The sequence below is a fragment of the Salmo trutta genome, chromosome 9 (assembly GCF_901001165.1).
Source record: "Salmo trutta chromosome 9, fSalTru1.1, whole genome shotgun sequence".
NCBI lineage: Eukaryota > Metazoa > Chordata > Actinopteri > Salmoniformes > Salmonidae > Salmo > Salmo trutta.
This window is the reverse complement of record NC_042965.1, coordinates 39272501-39292454: the sequence shown is the minus strand read 5'-3', so window position 1 is coordinate 39292454 and position 19954 is coordinate 39272501. Positions and strand designations below refer to the sequence as shown.

The 19954-nt window shown below is 44.8% G+C and overlaps 1 protein-coding gene across 1 annotated transcript; it reads right to left on the bottom strand.

Annotated features, from left to right (window-relative positions):
- Positions 1-9992: 9992 nt before the first annotated feature.
- Positions 9993-12423, bottom strand: LOC115200526 (heparan sulfate glucosamine 3-O-sulfotransferase 1-like). The gene is made up of 4 exons (XM_029763655.1): positions 12054-12423; positions 11539-11803; positions 11187-11361; positions 9993-11077 (listed from the first exon to the last, which is right to left on the bottom strand). Exons 1-4 carry the CDS (start codon positions 12279-12281, stop codon positions 10849-10851), a joined length of 897 nt encoding a protein of 298 aa, XP_029619515.1. The 5' UTR covers positions 12282-12423; the 3' UTR covers positions 9993-10848.
- Between the last annotated feature and the right edge of the window lie 7531 nt (positions 12424-19954).

Sequence of the window (19954 nt, the reverse complement as noted above, 5' to 3'; positions counted from 1 at the left end):
GCCATGTAAGCATTTCACGGTAAGGTCGTATTCATCGCATGTGACAAATACATTTTTGCATGATAGCTAGCTCATATTGGACTTGTGGTCTTAATGTCTTAATGTTTTCCCATACAAAACCCAAACGGTTTTGTTCCTCTGTTGTACATGACTAATCAAATGACCTATGAAGTCAGTTATACATGTCAGCAGGGATGGAAATTAAGCTAGCCCAAGGTTAGTACTTTTCAGACTGGGCTAGTAGACAATGTGCCAAACTAGCCTGACACAGCAGTGAAATGTTGCCTTTACAAACATCTCATTCCACAGATTTAGGACCTGAACCCGGGGTAGAAATGGTGGTCTGCAGGCCAGTGCCCAAAATCCTTATGTTCCATCCAGTGGCGATTTTAGCATGTAAATCTTGGTGGGGCAAACTCCTCCGCAAATGATTTTATGCATGCCAGCAAAGCCACTACACAACACAACACCAAACAATACATGAATTTCACTATAACGTTAGTAAACTGTGCCCACAAACTGTTAGGGCCTACATAAAGCTGTCCCAACAGCAGAGCTTTCTTTCCAGCACAATGGAGTGAATCCTTACCACCGCTACACCTGGCTATCATCAGAGCCTTGTCTGGCAGCAAAACAGTTCATTCAGCCTCAATTACTGCCTTTTAAAAAACATAGCCGATATGGCTGACTTGCTTAAACAAATATGGTTTCCACTGACAATTGAGATGTACAAACTATGGCATAAGGGGATGACGAGCGGATTAGAGGCAATCCGTAATTTGATTAAGACATTAATGAGCGAGCTAGGACGGACGTAGTCAATATAACTATTTGTTCAGCACTTTTGAAATGTACAGCGACATAATTCAGAATATGTAGACCTTACAATGAAATGCTTACTTACAAGTCCTTAACCAACAATGCAGTTTTAAGAAAATACAAAAAAAAGTAAGAGATAAGAATAACAATTAATAACAACAAGATACTGTCATATCTGCTATTTCTGTTTAAAAAAGGCAGCATAGCAAAACCAGAGCTCCAATCACAACACGTTTTCTGTAAAGATGCAAATGTAGGCCAATCTTTGCTAAAAATGTATTTTATTTAACATAAAAAAAGTTGCCCACTCTCAATACCCCTGTTATGGACGATGGATGTGATGGGTGCCTGATTGGGTCGTCAGCGGAATTCCCTCGCAGTCCAGACCCATCGTGGTGGTAGTGTTGGTCTGTGATCCACTCCAAACTGTCAATGCATAAATCATTCATCAAAATTGTGTCGTTATTGCAGGAAAATATTGTAATTTCACATAACCATACCACAAGGTAGCTAGCTACCTGCTTCATTCATGATGAGAAAACAATCTAGAACAAGCTAGCTAGCTAGCCAAGTTGCTAGTTAGCTAGGAAAGTTTGTTAGCTATCTAGTTTATAGTAATGCACGGCCCCATGTTGCAAGGATCTGAACACAATTCCTGGAAGCTGAAAATGTCCTAGTTCTTCCATGGCCTACATACTCACTGGACATGTCATCCGTTGAGCATGTATGGGATGCTCTGGATCGACGTGTACCAAGGTGTGTTCTAGTTCCTGCTGATGTCCAGCAACTTCGCACAGCCATTGAAGAGGAGTGGAACAACATTCCACAAGCCACAATTAACAGTCTAATCAACTCTATGTGAAGGAGATGCGTCGTGCTGCATGAGGCTAATGGTGATCACAACAGATACTGACTGGTTTTCTGATCCACGCACCCCTACCTTTAAAAAAAAAACTGATGCATATCTTTATTCCCAGTCATGTGAAATCCATAAATTACGACCCAATTAATTTATTTCAATTGACTGATTTCCTAATACAAACTGTTACTCAGTGAATTCTTTGAAATTGTTGCACGTTGCAGTTATATTTTTGTTCAGTGTATATACGCAAACCGTTAGCATGCAGGATGCCTTTATTCTGGTGACATGATCATCGATGCTTGGCTGCAGTTTGCCAAATAAAAATGATGTCATTATTTTGTCCATAATAATGTCATCATGTAGTCTATAGGTCTACCTGAACTGTAGCTACGAGCTGTTAGCTAGAGCGCACGTGCCAATACCACAGTGGGAACACTCGCTATACAACAACATATTATATGGTGAGAAAACCATCAGTAGAGATGGAAATGTGATGGAAACACATTTAACTTGTATTTTTTATTGGGTACGTGGGAATTTAACTACAAAAAGGTATTTTTATGTGCTCTACCTCATTACGCTCAGCCTTTTATCCGCAACAAGTCAATTTGATTGGAAACAAATCTCTGGTGGGGAAAATGCGCTTATTGTATTTATGCAGATTTTTGAATATGCGCATGAAAATCTGCCGGCAATTGGATTGAAACCTAGCTGATTGAAAAAAAAATTAATGTGCACTTCATAAAACACATATCTTGCTCTAATGCTTTGATAATATGCCAGTATTAGCCCCCCGAGGTTACCCTCATATGAGAGGTCCTGCTGGGAGGCAAATGTCCTGCCATCTGTGATCTCCCTGAAATGTCAGCACTCTACTCTGTCTCTGCACTGCAGCCTGGCACAGTAATGGAAAACTACCGCTTGGAGAATACAAGGGAATAGGCTAGACAGACACTCCTGACCTGCAAAAACAATACTTCACTTCGGAATTAATTCAAATTATGTTTAGGTTAGGGTTGAGGCAGTACTTAATTTGTAAATCTGGATGTACCGGATTAAAAAGTGAGCTTGAGAAGAGGGGGGGTAAGCCTACCGAATGCCTGAGAGAAAAACAATCACCTTTAAAATAAAGCATTAACGGGTTTGGTTAAGATAAGGGTTAGTTTTAGATTTTGTTTAGTCGTTTTACAGGTCAGGTGTGTTCTTATAGCCTCTCCCGAATAAAACAACACACACAGCACACAGAGATAGACAACTACAGCTAGGGTAATATACCACACAGCACACAGAGATAGACAACTACAGCTAGGGTAATATACCACACAGCACACAGAGATAGACAACTACAGCTAGGGTAATATACCACACAGCACACAGAGATAGACAACTACAGCTAGGGTAATATACCACACAGCACACAGAGATAGACAACTACAGCTAGGGTAATATACCACACAGCACACAGAGATAGACAACTACAGCTAGGGTAATATACCACACAGCACACAGAGATAGACAACTACAGCTAGGGTAATATACCACACAGCACACAGAGATAGACCACTACAGCTAGGATAATATACCACACAGCACACAGAGATAGACAACTACAGCTAGGGTAATATACCACACAGCACACAGAGATAGACAACTACAGCTAGGGTAATATACCACACAGCACACAGAGATAGACAACTACAGCTAGGGTAATATACCACACAGCACACAGAGATAGACAACTACAGCTAGGGTAATATACCACACAGCACACAGAGATAGACAACTACAGCTAGGGTAATATACCACACAGCACACAGAGATAGACAACTACAGCTAGGGTAATATACCACACAGCACACAGAGATAGACAACTACAGCTAGGGTAATATACCACACAGCACACAGAGATAGACAACTACAGCTAGGGTAATATACCACACAGCACAGGGACGGAGCAGCACGTTGGTGTTTGTTTCACATCTCTATTCTATTTCCTTGGTGTTGTTAGGGCCACGTTGATGTTTGTCAGGGCCACGTTGATGTTTGTCAGGGCCACGTTGATGTTTGTCAGGGCCACGTTGATGTTTGTCAGGGCTGCGTTGGTGTTTTTCAGGGCCATGATGATGTTTGTCAGAGCCATGTTCATGTTTGTCAGGGCCACGTCGATGTTTTTCAGGGCCATGTTGATGTTTGTCAGGGCCATTTTCATGTTTGTCAGGGCCACGTTGATGTTTGTCAGGGCCACGTTGATGTTTGTCAGGGCCATGTTCATGTTTGTCAGGGCCACGTTGATGTTTGTCAGGGCCACGTTGATGTTTGTCAGGGCCACGTTGATGTTTGTCAGGGCCACGTTGATGTTTGTCAGGGCCATGTTGATGTTTGTCAGGGCCATGTTCATGTTTGTCAGGGCCACGTTGATGTTTGTCAGGGCCGCGTTGGTGTTTTTCAGGGCCATGATGATGTTTGTTAGGGCCATGTTCATGTTTGTCAGGGCCACGTTGATGTTTTTCAGGGCCATGTTGATGTTTGTCAGGGCCATGTTCATGTTTGTCAGGGCCACGTTGATGTTTGTCAGGGCCACGTTGATGTTTGTCAGGGCCACGTTGATGTTTGTCAGGGCCATGTTGATGTTTGTCAGGGCCATGTTCATGTTTGTCAGGGCCACGTTGATGTTTGTCAGGGCCACGTTGATGTTTGTCAGGGCCACGTTGATGTTTGTCAGGGCCACGTTGATGTTTGTCAGGGCCACGTTGATGTTTGTCAGGGCCACGTTGATGTTTGTCAGGGCCACGTTCATGTTTGTCAGGGCCACGTTGATGTTTGTCAGGGCCACGTTGATGTTTGTCAGGGCCACGTTGATTTTTGTCAGGGCCACGTTGATGTTTGTCAGGGCCACGTTGATGTTTTTCAGGGCCATGTTGATGTTTGTCAGGGCCATGTTGATGTTTATCAGGGCCATGTTGATGATTTTCAGGGCCATGTTGATGTTTGTCAGGGCCATGTTGATATTTGTCAGGGCCACGTTGATGTTTGTCAGGGCCACGTTGATGTTTGTCAGGGCCACGTTGATGTTTGTCAGGGCCACGTTGATGTTTGTCAGGGCCACGTTGATGTTTGTCAGGGCCATGTTGATGTTTGTCAGGGCCACGTTGATGTTTGTCAGGGCCACGTTGATGTTTGTCAGGGCCATGTTGATGTTTGTCAGGGCCACGTTGATGTTTGTCAGGGCCACGTTGATGTTTGTCAGGGCCACGTTGATGTTTGTCAGGGCCATGTTGATGTTTATCAGGGCCATGTTGATGATTTTCAGGGCCATGTTGATGTTTGTCAGGGCCATGTTGATATTTGTCAGGGCCATGTTGATGTTTGCCAGGGCCACGTTGATGTTTGTCAGGGCCATGTTGATGTTTGTCAGGGCCATGTTGATGTTTTTCAGGGCCATGTTGATGTTTGTCAGGGCCATGTTGATGTTTGTCAGGGCCATGTTCATGTTTGTCAGGGCCACGTTGATGTTTGTCAGGGCCACGTTGATGTTTGTCAGGGCCACGTTCATGTTTTCAGTAGCCACGTTGATGTTTGTCAGGGCCACGTTGATGTTTGTCAGGGCCACGTTGATGTTTGTCAGGGCCACGTTCATGTTTTCAGTAGCCAAACAGTGTTAGAAACACAGTTAAAAATGCCATGAATAGAGCTGACTTGATTCCATATTTCTACATGTCTGAGAGGCATGTTTGTTCTACATAACATATTTCTATCTGAACGTTCCAAAACGTTGCATCCTGCACCCTGGTGTTGGTGTATTGAAACGGTTGGTGTTCTGAGGGACTTTTACATCTTTAATAGCGCACTGTTTTGAGCACAAAAGTGTGATCATATAGAGCAGTGCTGAGGCTGTCTGCTGTTGGAGGGATCATTAAAGTACATCACGTCCTGCCCTCCTGGCCTAACTACTGCCTCTTTATGGACACTCCCCTACGTATTTATTTGGACAGTGAAACTAAAACTTTGAATGTTTTTGGTGTTCTCCAGCATTTTGGATTTGAGATCAAGTGTTTTATGTGAGGCGAAAGTACAGAATCTCGCCTTTTATTTGAGGGTCTTTTTTTAAGATATCTGTTTTAGTGTTTAGAATTCAATGCACTATCTAGTATTTGGACAAATTCACTTATAGTGCACTACATTACATGTAGTCGAAAGTTTAGTATTTGGTCCGATATTTATAGCACACAGGGACTACATCAAGCTTGCGACTCTACAAACTTGTTGGATGCATTTCCAGTTTCTTTTGGTTGTGTTTTGGATTATGTTTTGCTCAATAGAAATGGATGTTAAATAATGTATTGTGCCATTTTGGAGTCACTTTTATTGTAAATAAGAAAAGAAGATGTTTCTGAACACTTCTCCATTACTGTGGATGCGACCATGATTACGAATAACCATGAATTAATTGTGAATAATGATGAGTGAGCAAGTTACAGATGCACAAATATAAAGCCCCCAAAACATTCTAACCTCTCACCATTACAATAACAAATTAGAATTTTTTTTGTGGTGGTATGATCTTTGTTCCCTCTAACTTTCTCACTCATCGTTATTCACGAGTCATTCATGTTTATCCATAATCATAGTAGCATCCACATTAATGTAGACGTGTTAAGAAACATCTTCTATTCTTATTTACAATAAAAGTGACTCCAAAACGGCACAATACATGATTTAACATTCAGCTCCTATTGTGCCAAACATCATCTGAAACACAACCAAAATAAACAGCAAATGCATCCAACAAGTTTGTAGAGTCACAAGCTTGATGTAGTCATTGCATGCTAAGAATATGGGTCCAAATACTGCATTTTTGACTACTTTAATGCACTATAAGTGAATTTGTCCAAATAATGATGAAAAAATATATATCAAAATGGGGGGACTAGATACATAAAGTTCTTTAATTTCTAAACGGTAAAACAGATATGTATGAAAATACCCTGAAATAGAAGGTGACATTATGCACTGTCACCTCATATTAAATATTTGATCGTAAATCCAAAATGCTGGAGTATGAAGACAAATATACAAACTTTAGCTCCACTGTCCAAATAAATACTTAGGGGAGTGTATTTGTTGTACTGAGAAAAGTGTGGAAACATTAAATGAAGCTCTGCATTTTATAATTTGGAAATGAAACTGGTACACCTAATAGACCAAAAGGGACCTCAGGGGTTTTTCTGTGAGGATCCTTCAGGGAGATGACAATTAAAGCCAGTATTGTAATGTAACAGCAGGAGGCGCTATTTACATACCTAATGCTGGGGGTTGTGTCAGGACTCTGAGGGACTTAAGAAATACGATATGGATGTCATCTCTCTCTCTCTCTCTCTCTCTCTCTCTCTCTCTCTCTCTCTCTCTCTCTCTCTCTCTCTCTCTCTCTCTCTCTCTCTCTCTCCAAACACACACACACACACACACCCTCTCTATTTTTTTGTTGTCACGTGGGACAAGTACACTCCTCACTTTTATGAGTCTGACCCAGAGATGAACATTCTTCTTTCGTCCTGATGACAGTCAAAAGGTTTATCTCCAGGTTTATCTCCAGGTTTATCTCCAGGTTTATCTCCAGGTTTATCTCCAGGTTTATCTCCAGGTTTATCTACAGGTTTATCTTCAGGTTTATCTACAGGTTTATCTCCAGGTTTATCTCCAGGTTTATCTCCAGGTTTATCTACAGGTTTATCTCCAGGTTTATCTCCAGGTTTATCTACAGGTTTATCTCCAGGTTTATCTACAGGTTTATCTCCAGGTTTATCTACAGGTTTATCTACAGGTTTATCTCCAGGTTTATCTCCAGGTTTATCTCCAGGTTTATCCAGTGTTACACCAGAGACAGCTATCAAAGCACAAGCACTCCTCTGATGTGCAGTAGGACAGTTCAGATGACTTGAACATTGACTACACTGTCATTAGCAATAATAATCATAGAGAATGTGCTTTGACTACAATGACACATATAGGGTGCGTTGTATCATATGAGCCTATATGAGAATGTATACTGAGCAAAAATATTAACGCAACATACAACAATTTTAAAGATTTTGCTGAGTTACAGTTCATATAAGGAAATCAGTCAATTGAAATGTATTCATTAGGCCCTAATCTATGGATTACACATTCCTGAACATAGGCGCAGTCATGGGTGGGCCTGGGAGGGCATCCACTGAGGAGCCAGGCCCAGCCAATCAGAATACATTTTTCCCTTCAAAATGGATTACAGAAATACTCCTTATTTTTATCAGCTGTCCAGGTCGCTGGTCTCAGATGTTTCGGCAGATGAGGAAGCCGGATGTGGAGGTCCTGGGCTGGCGTGGTTACGCCTGGTCTGCAGTTGTGAGGCTGGTTGGACGTACTGCCAAATTCTCTAAAACAACGTTGGAGGCGGCTTATAGTAGAGAAATTAACATTTAGTTCTCTGGCAACAGCGCTGGCCTTATATTGTCCCCAGTACAAGGTGCACCTGTGTAATGATCATGCTGTTTAATCAGCTTCTTGATATGCCACACCTGTTAGGTGGATGGATTATTTTAACGTGTGAGGCTTGAGTGTTTGAAGCATGACCACTTTATAAAGAGTCTGACTTTACCTTTGTTCTGCACTGCTCGTGTAGCAGCTAAAAAACTTCCCTGATGGAAAACACACACACACACACACACACACACACACACACACACACACACACACACACACACACACACACACACACACACACACACACACACACCTAGCAAAATAGAGATAATTGTTTATTGAGGGAGCCTATTCTATTAAATATTGTTCAATACATACAATACATTACAGCTCAAACTTCTTGAAATCGAAATTTAAAATTCAAATTGAAAATCAAAATTCAACAATCCCCCCCAAAATACATTTCTATTGAACATTTGAAAATGAAATATGAGAATACCAAACTTAATTATTTTCAAACATAATTATCTAGATGAGGACATTATTTTGCATACTTTGTACAATGGTAAACAGTTCAGTGAAAATGGTAAGCAGTCTGAAACGTCAGACATTTTGAAATAGCTTCATATTGCTACAGTAGTTCCACATATACTGAATAGACTGACCTTTTATGCATTTAAGCATCAGTTCATAGTGCAAAGAATGGCATCAGTTCATAGTAGCCCCAATCTCATTTCAAAACATTCTTCTGTACACTCATACATTTATCCTAACAGAGTCCATTCTAAAACTCATCTTTTAATATCTTCTTCAGGATTGATGGGTCCCCTGCGGGATAGGTTGAGCTAACGTAGGCTAATGCGATTAGCATGAGGTTGTAAGAAACAAGAACATTTCCCAGAACATAGACATATCTGATATTGGCAGAAAGCTAAAATTCTTGTTCATCTAACTGTGCTGTCCAATTTATAGTAGCTATTACAGTGAAAGAATACCATGCTATCGTGTGCAGTTTTGAACATGAAAAGTTATTAATTAGCAAATTAGGCACATTTGGGCAGTCTTGATACAACATTTTGAACAGAAATACAATGGTTCATTGGATCAGTCGGAAACTTTGCACATACACTGCTGCCATCTAGTGGCCAGAATCTAAATTGCACCTGGGCTGGAATAATACATTATGGCCTTTCTCTTGCATTTCAAAGATGATGGTACAAAAAAAATACCAAAAAAGGTGATTTTTTTTTTTGTATTATCTTTTACCAGATCTAATGTGTTATATTCTCTGACATTCCTTTCACATTTTCACAAACTTCAAAGCGTTTCCATTCAAATGGTACCAAGAATATGCAATTACTTGCTTCAGGGCTTGAGCTTCAGGCAGTTAGATTAAGAGTTAGATTAAGAGGTTTTAACAGTGTCTGTTGTAGAACTCATCTGTTTCTTCTAACAGGGTCTGTTCTAGAACTCATCTGTTTCTACTAACAGTGTCTGTTGTAGAACTCATCTGTTTCTACTAACAGTGTCTGTTCTAGAACCCATCTGTTTCTTTTAACATTGTCTGTTGTAGAACTCATCTGTTTCTACTAACAGTGTCTGTTCTAGAACTCATCTGTTTCTTTTAACATTGTCTGTTGTAGAACTCATCTGTTTCTTTTAACAGTGTCTGTTCTAGAACTCATCTGTTTCTTTTAACATTGTCTGTTGTAGAACTCATCTGTTTCTTTTAACATTGTCTGTTCTAGAACTCAGCTGTTTCTTTTAAAAGTGTCTGTTCTAGAACTCATCTGTTTCTTTTAACAGTATCTGTTGTAGAACTCATGTTAATGAACATCAAAAGTACGAAGAAGGAGCTACAGATATTGTATTTCAAGAGTCATATATGTGTCCTGATTGTTTATGATACAATTGTATGGCACAGGTTATTGTAGTTCCTGACACTTGATTTGATGGCAGTTTGTGCATCAGAAAGTGTTCAGCCCTGGAAGCAAAGGCTCACATGACAGGCACCAGGTGGAGTGATGATCAGGCAGTATTAGGACCACCTGGTATACAGTATCACAGAACGGGCACTTCAGTTCATGTTCTCCAGCAGGTAGTAGCATAAACATTTAATCACTAGAATGGTCTCCCATTCAAGTCATGGTTCTAATCTGTGATGGGTGGAGCAGCCATATTGAATGTACCCATCATGTAATTCTGTGTGTCCCTCATTGAGGGCTTGTCATCTTACACAGTCTTTGCTTGGGATGCTGCTTACTCCCAGGGTTTCAGCCTGGCTTGGAGAAGCTCATTGACTGTACATTTCAAAAGTAGAGATCTCTAAAGTCCTATGTGTGCAGCAGTAGTCCTCACATCTCTCATCTACCATAAACGGATTAATCCACCCACTCACCCATCAATAAACACAAATTAAAACATCCAACCAATCATTTTCAGTCATATAGCAGATACTCTTATCCACAGCGACTTACAATTGTGAGTGCATACATTTTCTTCCCATACCAGACCCCAGTGGGAATTGAACCCACAATCTTGGCATTGTAAGCATCCTGCTCTACCAACTGAGCCACACAGGACCGTCAATCAATCAAGCAAGTCAACAGAATTATCACACTGATAATAAGGTAACATTTTGGACAAATATTGTTATTATGGGCCAATATCTCCAATGTCCCCTCTCTCTGTGCTCTGTCCCAATCAGTTCAACACCAGCTGAAGGAGCGCCCCACCATCTCAAAGAACAGCCTGTTGGGTTCTCTGAAGTATCCACACAGCTTCCTGAAGGCCTGTGAGCTGAGAGGAGCATGGGGCCTCCCCTTGGACTCATCCAGACACTTGTCATGTCCCCCGGCAGAGAGGAGGCAGTAGAACCCTTTAGTGGTGTTGAAGTAGAAGTTGGAGGGAGCAATGCGCGGGGGAAGGTCCAGGAACCTATAGATTAAATAGATAGATTAGAAAACGTTAATCACCTCAATTAGTTCATTCATTTGACTGCATGACCTCTCTCTCTCTGTCTCTCTCTCATTAGGTTTTGTGTTACCTCTCGGCCCTGCGGAGCTCCGGGAAGGGGTGTCTGATGAGGGCCTCTCCATCCACCACATGGACCTGCTCCCTTGGGAACACATCCAGCCAGCGGGCCAGGTGCTGGTGGTACAGGCTCCTCTGCAGCGCCTTGTAGGCCGGGTCGATGTGGCCCTGCCGGAGCAGCAATTCCTCTACAATATAATACAATAGATTACAGTAGAAAATAGTATTATAATACTGTATTAATAATAGAATAGGATACTTTATTGTCCATTTGTTTGATGTGACCCACAAATATAGCTAGTTCAGTCCCCACATTGTCATCACCCGGCCCAGAACTTGAACCTTTCGGTAACTGGGCTACCTACCTAGAGGCTGGTAGGGCTTGTGGCGGGTCACACGGTTATGAAGGACCTGGGTATAGTCGGAGACGAGGCGCTCGGCGGGGTCGCGAACTATCAGCAGTAGTCGGACAGCAGGATTCATCTCCCAGACCCGCACTGGGACCTGGGGAGAGGCAAAGTATCCAGGGGTCTTCTCCACCGTCAGCTGTCCAGGCAGGGTGAAGGGCATCTGGGCACGGTACCATGCCAGCCCCCGCTGGAAGTGCTCTTCCACGTTGAAGTAGTGCACCTTAATATAAAGTATTTAGAGTTGTTTAATGTCTTATACAATTGTTATTGTATTTATTTGGTCTTTTATCATGTATTTTCATTGTACACACAAATGTAAAGCATCTGTTCTAGGATTTATCTTGTTCTTTCATTCTGTTATGCTGGATAATCTTTTTAATTTTATTAGAGCTTTGATGATAGCTTAAATTTTGAAATTGCTTTACAAACAAAGTTATGATGACGCTGATGATGCTTCTGTTTGCCATTACCTCAGCTTTGGCAACCTCTACACCCGGATGGAGGTTGAGCATCTCTAGAAGGGCCCTGGTGCCACCTTTACGCACGCCGATGATGATGGCTCCAGGTAGGCGCTGCTGGGTGGCGTTATGAGAGCGAGAGGAGGAAGAGCTGGCTGTTCGGAGCCCCCGTAGACAGACACATAGCTGGGTCTGCAGTAGGAGGAGAACCAGCAGAGCTATGGGAACAGTCCACAGCATGGTGGACTGGGACAAGGAGGGCAAGGGGTGCACACACACACACACACACACACACACACACACACACACACACACAGGGTATAGGAGGATACACACACGGGGGCTGGGAAGAGGACGGAGGCTCCTTGATAACACAGGTTCAGGATCTAGGAGTCTTCAGTGTAGAGCCTGCAAATAAATAAATGATGTGTTATTTTCAAAAGATTGGCATATACTAGTGTCGCCTCACTGTGGTGTGTTTTAAAACTGCATGAAGGCTGGAGCTGCTGTGTCAAACGGGGTTTCTCCTCTGAGGATCCATAATGTTTATTCTGTTATTCAATGAATGAAACATTTGGCACAATGTCAAGGTAAAAGTTCACGTTTTACCCACATGGCAGTCATAGACTGAAATACACTAACATTAGAAAATAAACAATTTCACACAATTTAGTCCTTTTTAATAGGAGGTATGGGGGAGGTCCTGTATCTCTCAGTCCTGGTCTGTGGAACAGAGAGGAGGTGTGTGCTGCCTGTGACTTGGCCTCGACAGGCAGATAACCAGTCACGTAAAGGGCGACTTGTAGAGGGCGAATGCAAAGTCCAGGCAACACGTTGACATGTTTAAAGTCTGTGTTGACCAGGCCTGAACATCGTCCCTACACAGCAGTGTTCTAACATTATCCTTCCTCTGTGTTCGCCAGGCCTGAACATCGTCCCTACACAGCAGTGTTCTAACATTATCCTTCCTCTGTGTTCGCCAGGCCTGAACATCGTCCCTACACAGCAGTGTTCTAACATTATCCTTCCTCTGTGTTCGCCAGGCCTGAACATCGTCCCTACACAGCAGTGTTCTAACATTATCCTTCCTCTGTGTTCGCCAGGCCTGAACATCGTCCCTACACAGCAGTGTTCTAACATTATCCTTCCTCTGTGTTCGCCAGGCCTGAACATCGTCCCTACACAGCAGTGTTCTAACATTATCCTTCCTCTGTGTTCGCCAGGCCTGAACATCGTCCCTACACAGCAGTGTTCTAACATTATCCTTCCTCTGTGTTCGCCAGGCCTGAACATCGTCCCTACACAGCAGTGTTCTAACATTATCCTTCCTCTGACATTGTTGTTGTGTTTGTTTCTGTTGCTGTTGTTCTGTCCGGGCCGGCTTGATGTCTTATTAATTACCTTGTTGTGTGTGTGTGTGTGTTTGTGTTCAGCGTGTGTGTGTTTGTGTTCAGCATGTGTTTTCACCGTGTGTGTGTGTTTGTGTTCAGCGTGTGTGTGTGTGTTCAGTGTGTTCAGTGTGTGTGTGTGTGTGTGTGTCGTCACAGAAAATGATCACAGTGGCATGCCATTCATTTTCTAATAAAAGCTGAGTACTGGGGTTTTGTCCAGACAAAGATTTTTAGTGTAGCAATATTAAGTTGTATGAAATTAAATCAGATGTGAAAAATAGGTTATGCAAAAATGTGGGCACCCTTGTCATTCTGTTGATTTGAATACCTGTAACTACTTAGCACTGATTAATTGGAACACACAATTGGTTTGGTGAGCTCATTAAGCCTTGAACTTAATAGACAAGTGCATCCAATCATGAGAAAAGGTATTTAAGGTGGCCAATTGCAAGTTGTTGTTCTCTTTGACTCTCCTCTGAAGAGTGGCAACATGGGGGCCTCAAAACAACTCTCAAATGACCTGAAAACAAAGATTGTTCAACATTATGGTTTACAGGAAAGCTACAAAAAGCTATCGCAGAGATTTAAGCTGTCAGTGTCCACTGTGAGGAACATAGTGAGGAAATGGAAGACCACAGGCACAGTTCTTGTTAAGGCCAGAAGTGGCAGGCCAAGTAAAATATCGGAGAGGCAAAGGCGAAGGATGGTGAGAACGTTCAAAAACAGCCAACAGACCACCTCCAAAAACCTACAACATCATCTTGCTGCAGATGGTGTCACTGTGCATCGTTCAACAATTCAGCGCACTTTGCACAAGGAGAAGCTGTATGGGAGAGTGATGCGGAAGAAGCCTTTTCTGCACACACGCCACAAACAGAGTCGCTTGAGGTATGCAAACGCACATTTGGACAAGCCAGTTTCATTTTGGAATAAGGTGCTGTGGACTGATGAAACAAAGATTGAGTTATTTGGTCATAACAAGGGACGTTATGCATGGCGGCAAAAGAACACAGCGTTCCAAGAAAAACACTTGCTACCCACAGTACAATTTGGTGAGGGTTCCATCATGCTGTGGGTCTGTGTGGCCAGTGCCGGTACTGGGAATCTTGTTAAAGTTGAGGGTCGCATGGATTCCACTCAATATCAGCAGATTCTTGGGAATAATGTTGAAGAATCAGTCACAAAGTTGAAGTTATGCCGGGGCTGGATATTTCAACAAGACAACGACCCAAAACACTGCTCAAAATCTACCCGGGCATTTATGCAGAGGAACAAGTACAATGTTCTGGAATGGCCATCCCAGTCCCCAGACCTGAATATCATTGAGAATCTGTGGGATGATTTGAAGCGGGCTGTCCATGCTCGGCAACCATCAAACCTAACTGATCTGGAGATGTTTTGTAAGGAGTAATGGTCCAAAATACCTTCATCCAGAATCCAGACACTCATTAGAGGCTATAGGAAGCGTCTAGAGGCTGTTATTTTAGCAAAAGGAGGCTCTACTAAATATTGATGTGATTTTTCTATTGGGGTGCCCAAATTTATGCACCTGTCTAATTTTGTTTTGATGCATATTGCACATTTTCTGTTAATCCAATAAACCTCATTTCACTACTGAAATATTACTGTGTCCATCAGTTATTTGATAGATCAAAATGAAATTGCTGATCCAAACACCCAATTATTTATAAATGGAAATCATGGAAATTTTCAGGCGTGCCCAAACTTTTTCATACGACTGTATGTGTGTGTGTGTGTGTCTGTGTGTTCCTGGAGAGGAACCTTCTCAGTGTTCTGTTCCTCTCTTCCTCAATAATTACACCTTAGGGGAACGTTGTCGCTTCCCCTGACCTCTCTCCCAGACCTCCTGAGAGGTCCTCTCCCCGCCCGGACCTCCTGAGAGGACCTCTCCTCTCACCGCCCGGACCTCCTGAGAGGTCCTCTCCCCGCCCGGACCTCCTGAGAGGTCCTCTACCCGCTCGGACCTCCTGAGAGGTCCTCTCCCCGCCCGGACCTCCTGAGAGGTCCTCTCCCCGCCTCCTGAGAGGTCCTCTCACCGCCCGGACCTCCTGAGAGGTCCTCTCCCCGCCCGGACCTCCTGAGAGGTCCTCTACCCGCTCGAACCTCCAGAGAGATCCTCTCACCGCCCGGACCTCCTGAGAGGTCCTGTACCCGCCCGGACCTCCTGAGAGGTCCTCTCCCCGGCCGGACCTCCTGAGAGGTCCTCTCACCGCCCGGACCTCCTGAGAGGTCCTCTCCTTGCGTGGGACTCCTGAGAGGTCCTCTCCCCGCCCGCACCTCCTGAGAGGTCCTCTCCTTGCCCAGACCTCCTGAGAGATCCTCTCCTTGCCCGGGCCTCCTGAGAGGTCCTCTCCCCGGCCGGTGCCTCTTTGCGTCTCTCCTCATCATCACCATTAAGTTCATCATCAAGTCACCTATCAAGGCTGAAGGGTTTGTGCTGATGTTTCTACTAGTTACTCTGAAAGTGGTGGCAATTACTTTGTTCCATAAGGATATAAAACACACTGCTTGCGTTGTTAGTATCGTGTAGTAATGTTTCTCTCTATCTGTCTGACTGTGTGTTTAGCCTCCCTGCTGTCTCCCTGATACACTGGAGTATTCCCTCATGTCTAGAGGCAGAGCATTCTGCTTCACTCCCACCCTGCTACTGACCCCCCTCTCCCTCTCTCTGACCCTAACCCTGCTAATGCCCTCACTTATTCTTAATTTCTGTATTTTCCCCAGCCATTTCCAGAAGCCCATCCTCCCCAATTAAGGTGCCACCAACCTCACGTAAATATTCTAATCTCACAGCTCTTTATTTTCTATTGTTTTGGTCAAAACAGAACAAGGGAAACCCTGTTTAGGAGCAGTGAGGTATACAGTACTTATTACCTCTTGCATTAGCACAACACTGACAGAGACGCCTAATGAAACAATTCAGAAGTATAGTGGTATTAGTATGCACATCCAATTACTCTCAAATACAAAGTATACAAAGGTGAAGTCTCTCTCTCTCGGCTAGTTTATGTACTGATATAGGATCTTCATTTGATCACTCTTTTTTGTTGCTGAGAATCTTCCTGCACAGGAAATGCAGATGAGCTTTGTGGTTTACATAGATTCACTGAAAGTACTGGTTATATTAACAGTATTGCTCCTTTAATGTAGCATACTTTTGGCCAACTAACAGCCTAACCACCGATCAAGCTTGTAACGCCCTGGCCATAGAGAGGGGTTTTTTGTTCTTTATTTTGGTTGGGCCAGGGTGTTACATTGGGTGGGCGTTCTATGTTCCTTTTTCTATGTTTTTGTATTTCTTTGTTTTGGGCCGTGTGTGTGGCTCCCAATCAGGCACAGCTGAAGCTCGTTGCTGCTGATTGGGAGTCACACATAAGGAGCATGTTTTTCCTTTGGGTTTGTGGGTAATTGTTTCTGTCAGTGTTTTTGTACCAGACAGGACTGTTTGCTGTCGGTTTACTCTTTTCTTGTTTTGTATAGTGTTCACGTTGTTTACATTAAATTCTAATAATGAACACTAACTCCGCTGCACCTTGGTCCACTTCTTCAGACGACGGCCGTTACAGAATTACCCACCACCAAGGGACCAAGCAGCGGAAGAGGGAGGTCCGGGCAATGGAGGAGACGCCGGCCAGCAGACGGGGTCACTGGCGTCGGTCGAGGAAGCCCGGAAGACACCCCCAAGAAATTTTTTGGGGGGGGCTAATGGGGTGGTCCGGAAGGGCAGAGGAGGAGCCCAGACCACTGCTCTCATGGGGGATGACGGCAGAGGAGGAGACGGAGATGAGGTGGTTTATTGAGGACCTGCTGAAGGAAGATCTGGAGGAGGAGCCATGGGATGCGGAGTTGCGCGCTGTGTCGCCAGTGCGTCCGCACAGCCCGGTGCGTCCGGTGGACATGCCCAGCACATGCCGTGCTAGGAAGGGCATCCAGCCAGGACGAGTGGCAAAACCGGCTCCATGCTTCAGTTCACCAGTGCGTGTTCACAGTCCTGTCTGGCCCGTCCCTGCTCCCCGCACCAAGTCCACAGTGCATGTCCCCAGTCCTGTCCGGTCCGTCCCTTCTCCCCGCACCAAGCCCAAGGTGCGTGTCCACAGTCCTGTCCGGCCCGTCCCTGCTCCCCGCACCAAGCCCAAGGTGCGTGTCCCCAGCCCTGCCAGTCAGCAGTCGTCAGAGCTGCCCGCCAGTCAACAGTCGCCAGAGAGGTCAGACTGCGCTGAACTGCCGGAGTGGCCAGACTGCGCCGAACTGCCGGAGTGGCCAGACTGCGCCGAACTGCCGGAGTGGCCAGACTGCGCCGAACTGCCGGAGTGGCCAGACTGCGCCGAACTGCCGGAGTGGCCAGACTGCGCCGAACTGCCGGAGTGGCCAGACTGCGCCGAACTGCCGGAGTGGCCAGACTGCGCCGAACTGCCGGAGTGGCCAGACTGCGCCGAACTGCCGGAGTGGCCAGACTGCCCCGAACTGCCGGAGTGGCCAGGGACGCCCGCCAGCCCGGTGAGTCCTGTGCCTACGCTTAGGGACAGGCCTCTGTCATGTCTCCCCAGCCTGGTGAATCCTGGGTCAGTGCCGTCGGAGCAGCCAGGGTCGCCCGCCAGCCGGGCGCATCCAGGGTCGCCCGCCAGCCGGGCGCAACCATCGCCGGCCGCCAGCCGGGCACAACAAGGGTCGCCCGCCAGCCGGGCGCAACCATCGCCGCCCGCCAGCCGGGCGCAGTCAGCGTCGCCCACCAGACCTTCGGCGCAGCCAGGTGCGCCACCTAAGAGGGCGATGTCAAGGGTGGAGCAGAGGCCACGTCCCGCACCTGAGCCGCCGCCGTAAGAAGGCCCACCCGGACCCTCCCCTTCAGAGTCAGGTTTTGCGGTCGGAGTCCGCACCTTTGGGGGGGGGGTACTGTAACGCCCTGGCCATAGAGAGGGGTTTTTTGTTCTTTATTTTGGTTGGGCCAGGGTGTTACATTGGGTGGGCGTTCTATGTTCCTTTTTCTATGTTTTTGTATTTCTTTGTTTTGGGCCGTGTGTGTGGCTCCCAATCAGGCACAGCTGAAGCTCGTTGCTGCTGATTGGGAGTCACACATAAGGAGCATGTTTTTCCTTTGGGTTTGTGGGTAATTGTTTCTGTCAGTGTTTTTGTACCAGACAGGACTGTTTGCTGTCGGTTTACTCTTTTCTTGTTTTGTATAGTGTTCACGTTGTTTACATTAAATTCTAATAATGAACACTAACTCCGCTGCACCTTGGTCCACTTCTTCAGACGACGGCCGTTACAAAGCTACATTATGGACTAAATGTTCAAATTCTGTTACTGTGACAATATAGGTCAAATTAAGATCCTACATCTGTATGTGTGTCTGCATATTGTAGTGGTTGGTATGCTGCTAGTTTACACTTATCTGCATGTGTTAGTGCCCTGTGAACACAAGCACACGGTATGTGTCTGTTCCCTGTCTGTTCACTTGTGCCGAGCCTTCAAAATATGTTTTTGGTTCGCGCGGGTATTTGTGGAGGATTATCCTACACATGGAGAGATGGAGGGGTGGATGGGGATGAGGGACGCTGAGTGTTCTCAGCGGGAGTGTGTGTGTAACACAGTAGAGAGATTGGCCCCCGTAGAGGGTTGGCATGGTGAAAGCCGGTGAAATGCCAACCTTGCTATAGATAAACTCGCTCTCTTTCTCTGTTTCTTTCTCACTGTTTTTTCTCTCTATTTGTTACTCTGTTGCTCTGTTCTGTATGTCTCTCTTTCTCGCCCTCTCTCTCTCTTTCTCTCTTTCTCGCCCTCTCTCTCTTTCTCTCCCTCGCCTTCTCTCTCTCTCTCTCTTTCTCTCCTTCGCCCTCTCTCTCTTTCTCTCTCTCTCTCCATTTCTCTCTTTTTCACTATTGATTTGACTCATCCCTTCAGACAACTATGACAACATACTTAAACCATATTACAAAATATGCAATATATGTGTAGATTGCATCTCCAAATGACAAAGACAATCTTATGATACTTTCTCATATTCACATTCCATGTGTGGCTAGACTGAAACTATCCAAGTGGGTCTCCAATCAAATTAGGTTAGGACATTTTAAGGAGACATGGTCAACCATATTCACATTTAGGATCTGGAGTTTCTCCTAACCGTGTGACCTGACCTGAAAAGTTTATCCTAGCCAAGTCACATGGTCAGGAACAACTCCTGCTACAGACATGCGGCACTTTCTGTGAAAGAACGACTGGAAATTGGGTGAATATGACAACGGTGACAGATTGGTTAGAGTCTTGGAGTAAGACTAATGATGCCTCCTTGAGCCCATGCAGCAGCTGAATGTGATGCCTCCTTGAGCCCATGCAGCAGCTGAATGTGATGCATCCTTGAGCCCATGCAGCAGCTGGATGTGATGCATCCTTGAGTCCATGCAGCAGCTGAATGTGTTGATTCCTTGTGCCCATGCAGCAGCTGAATGTGATGCATCCTTGAGCCCATGCAGCAGCTGAATGTGATGCCTCCTTGAGCCC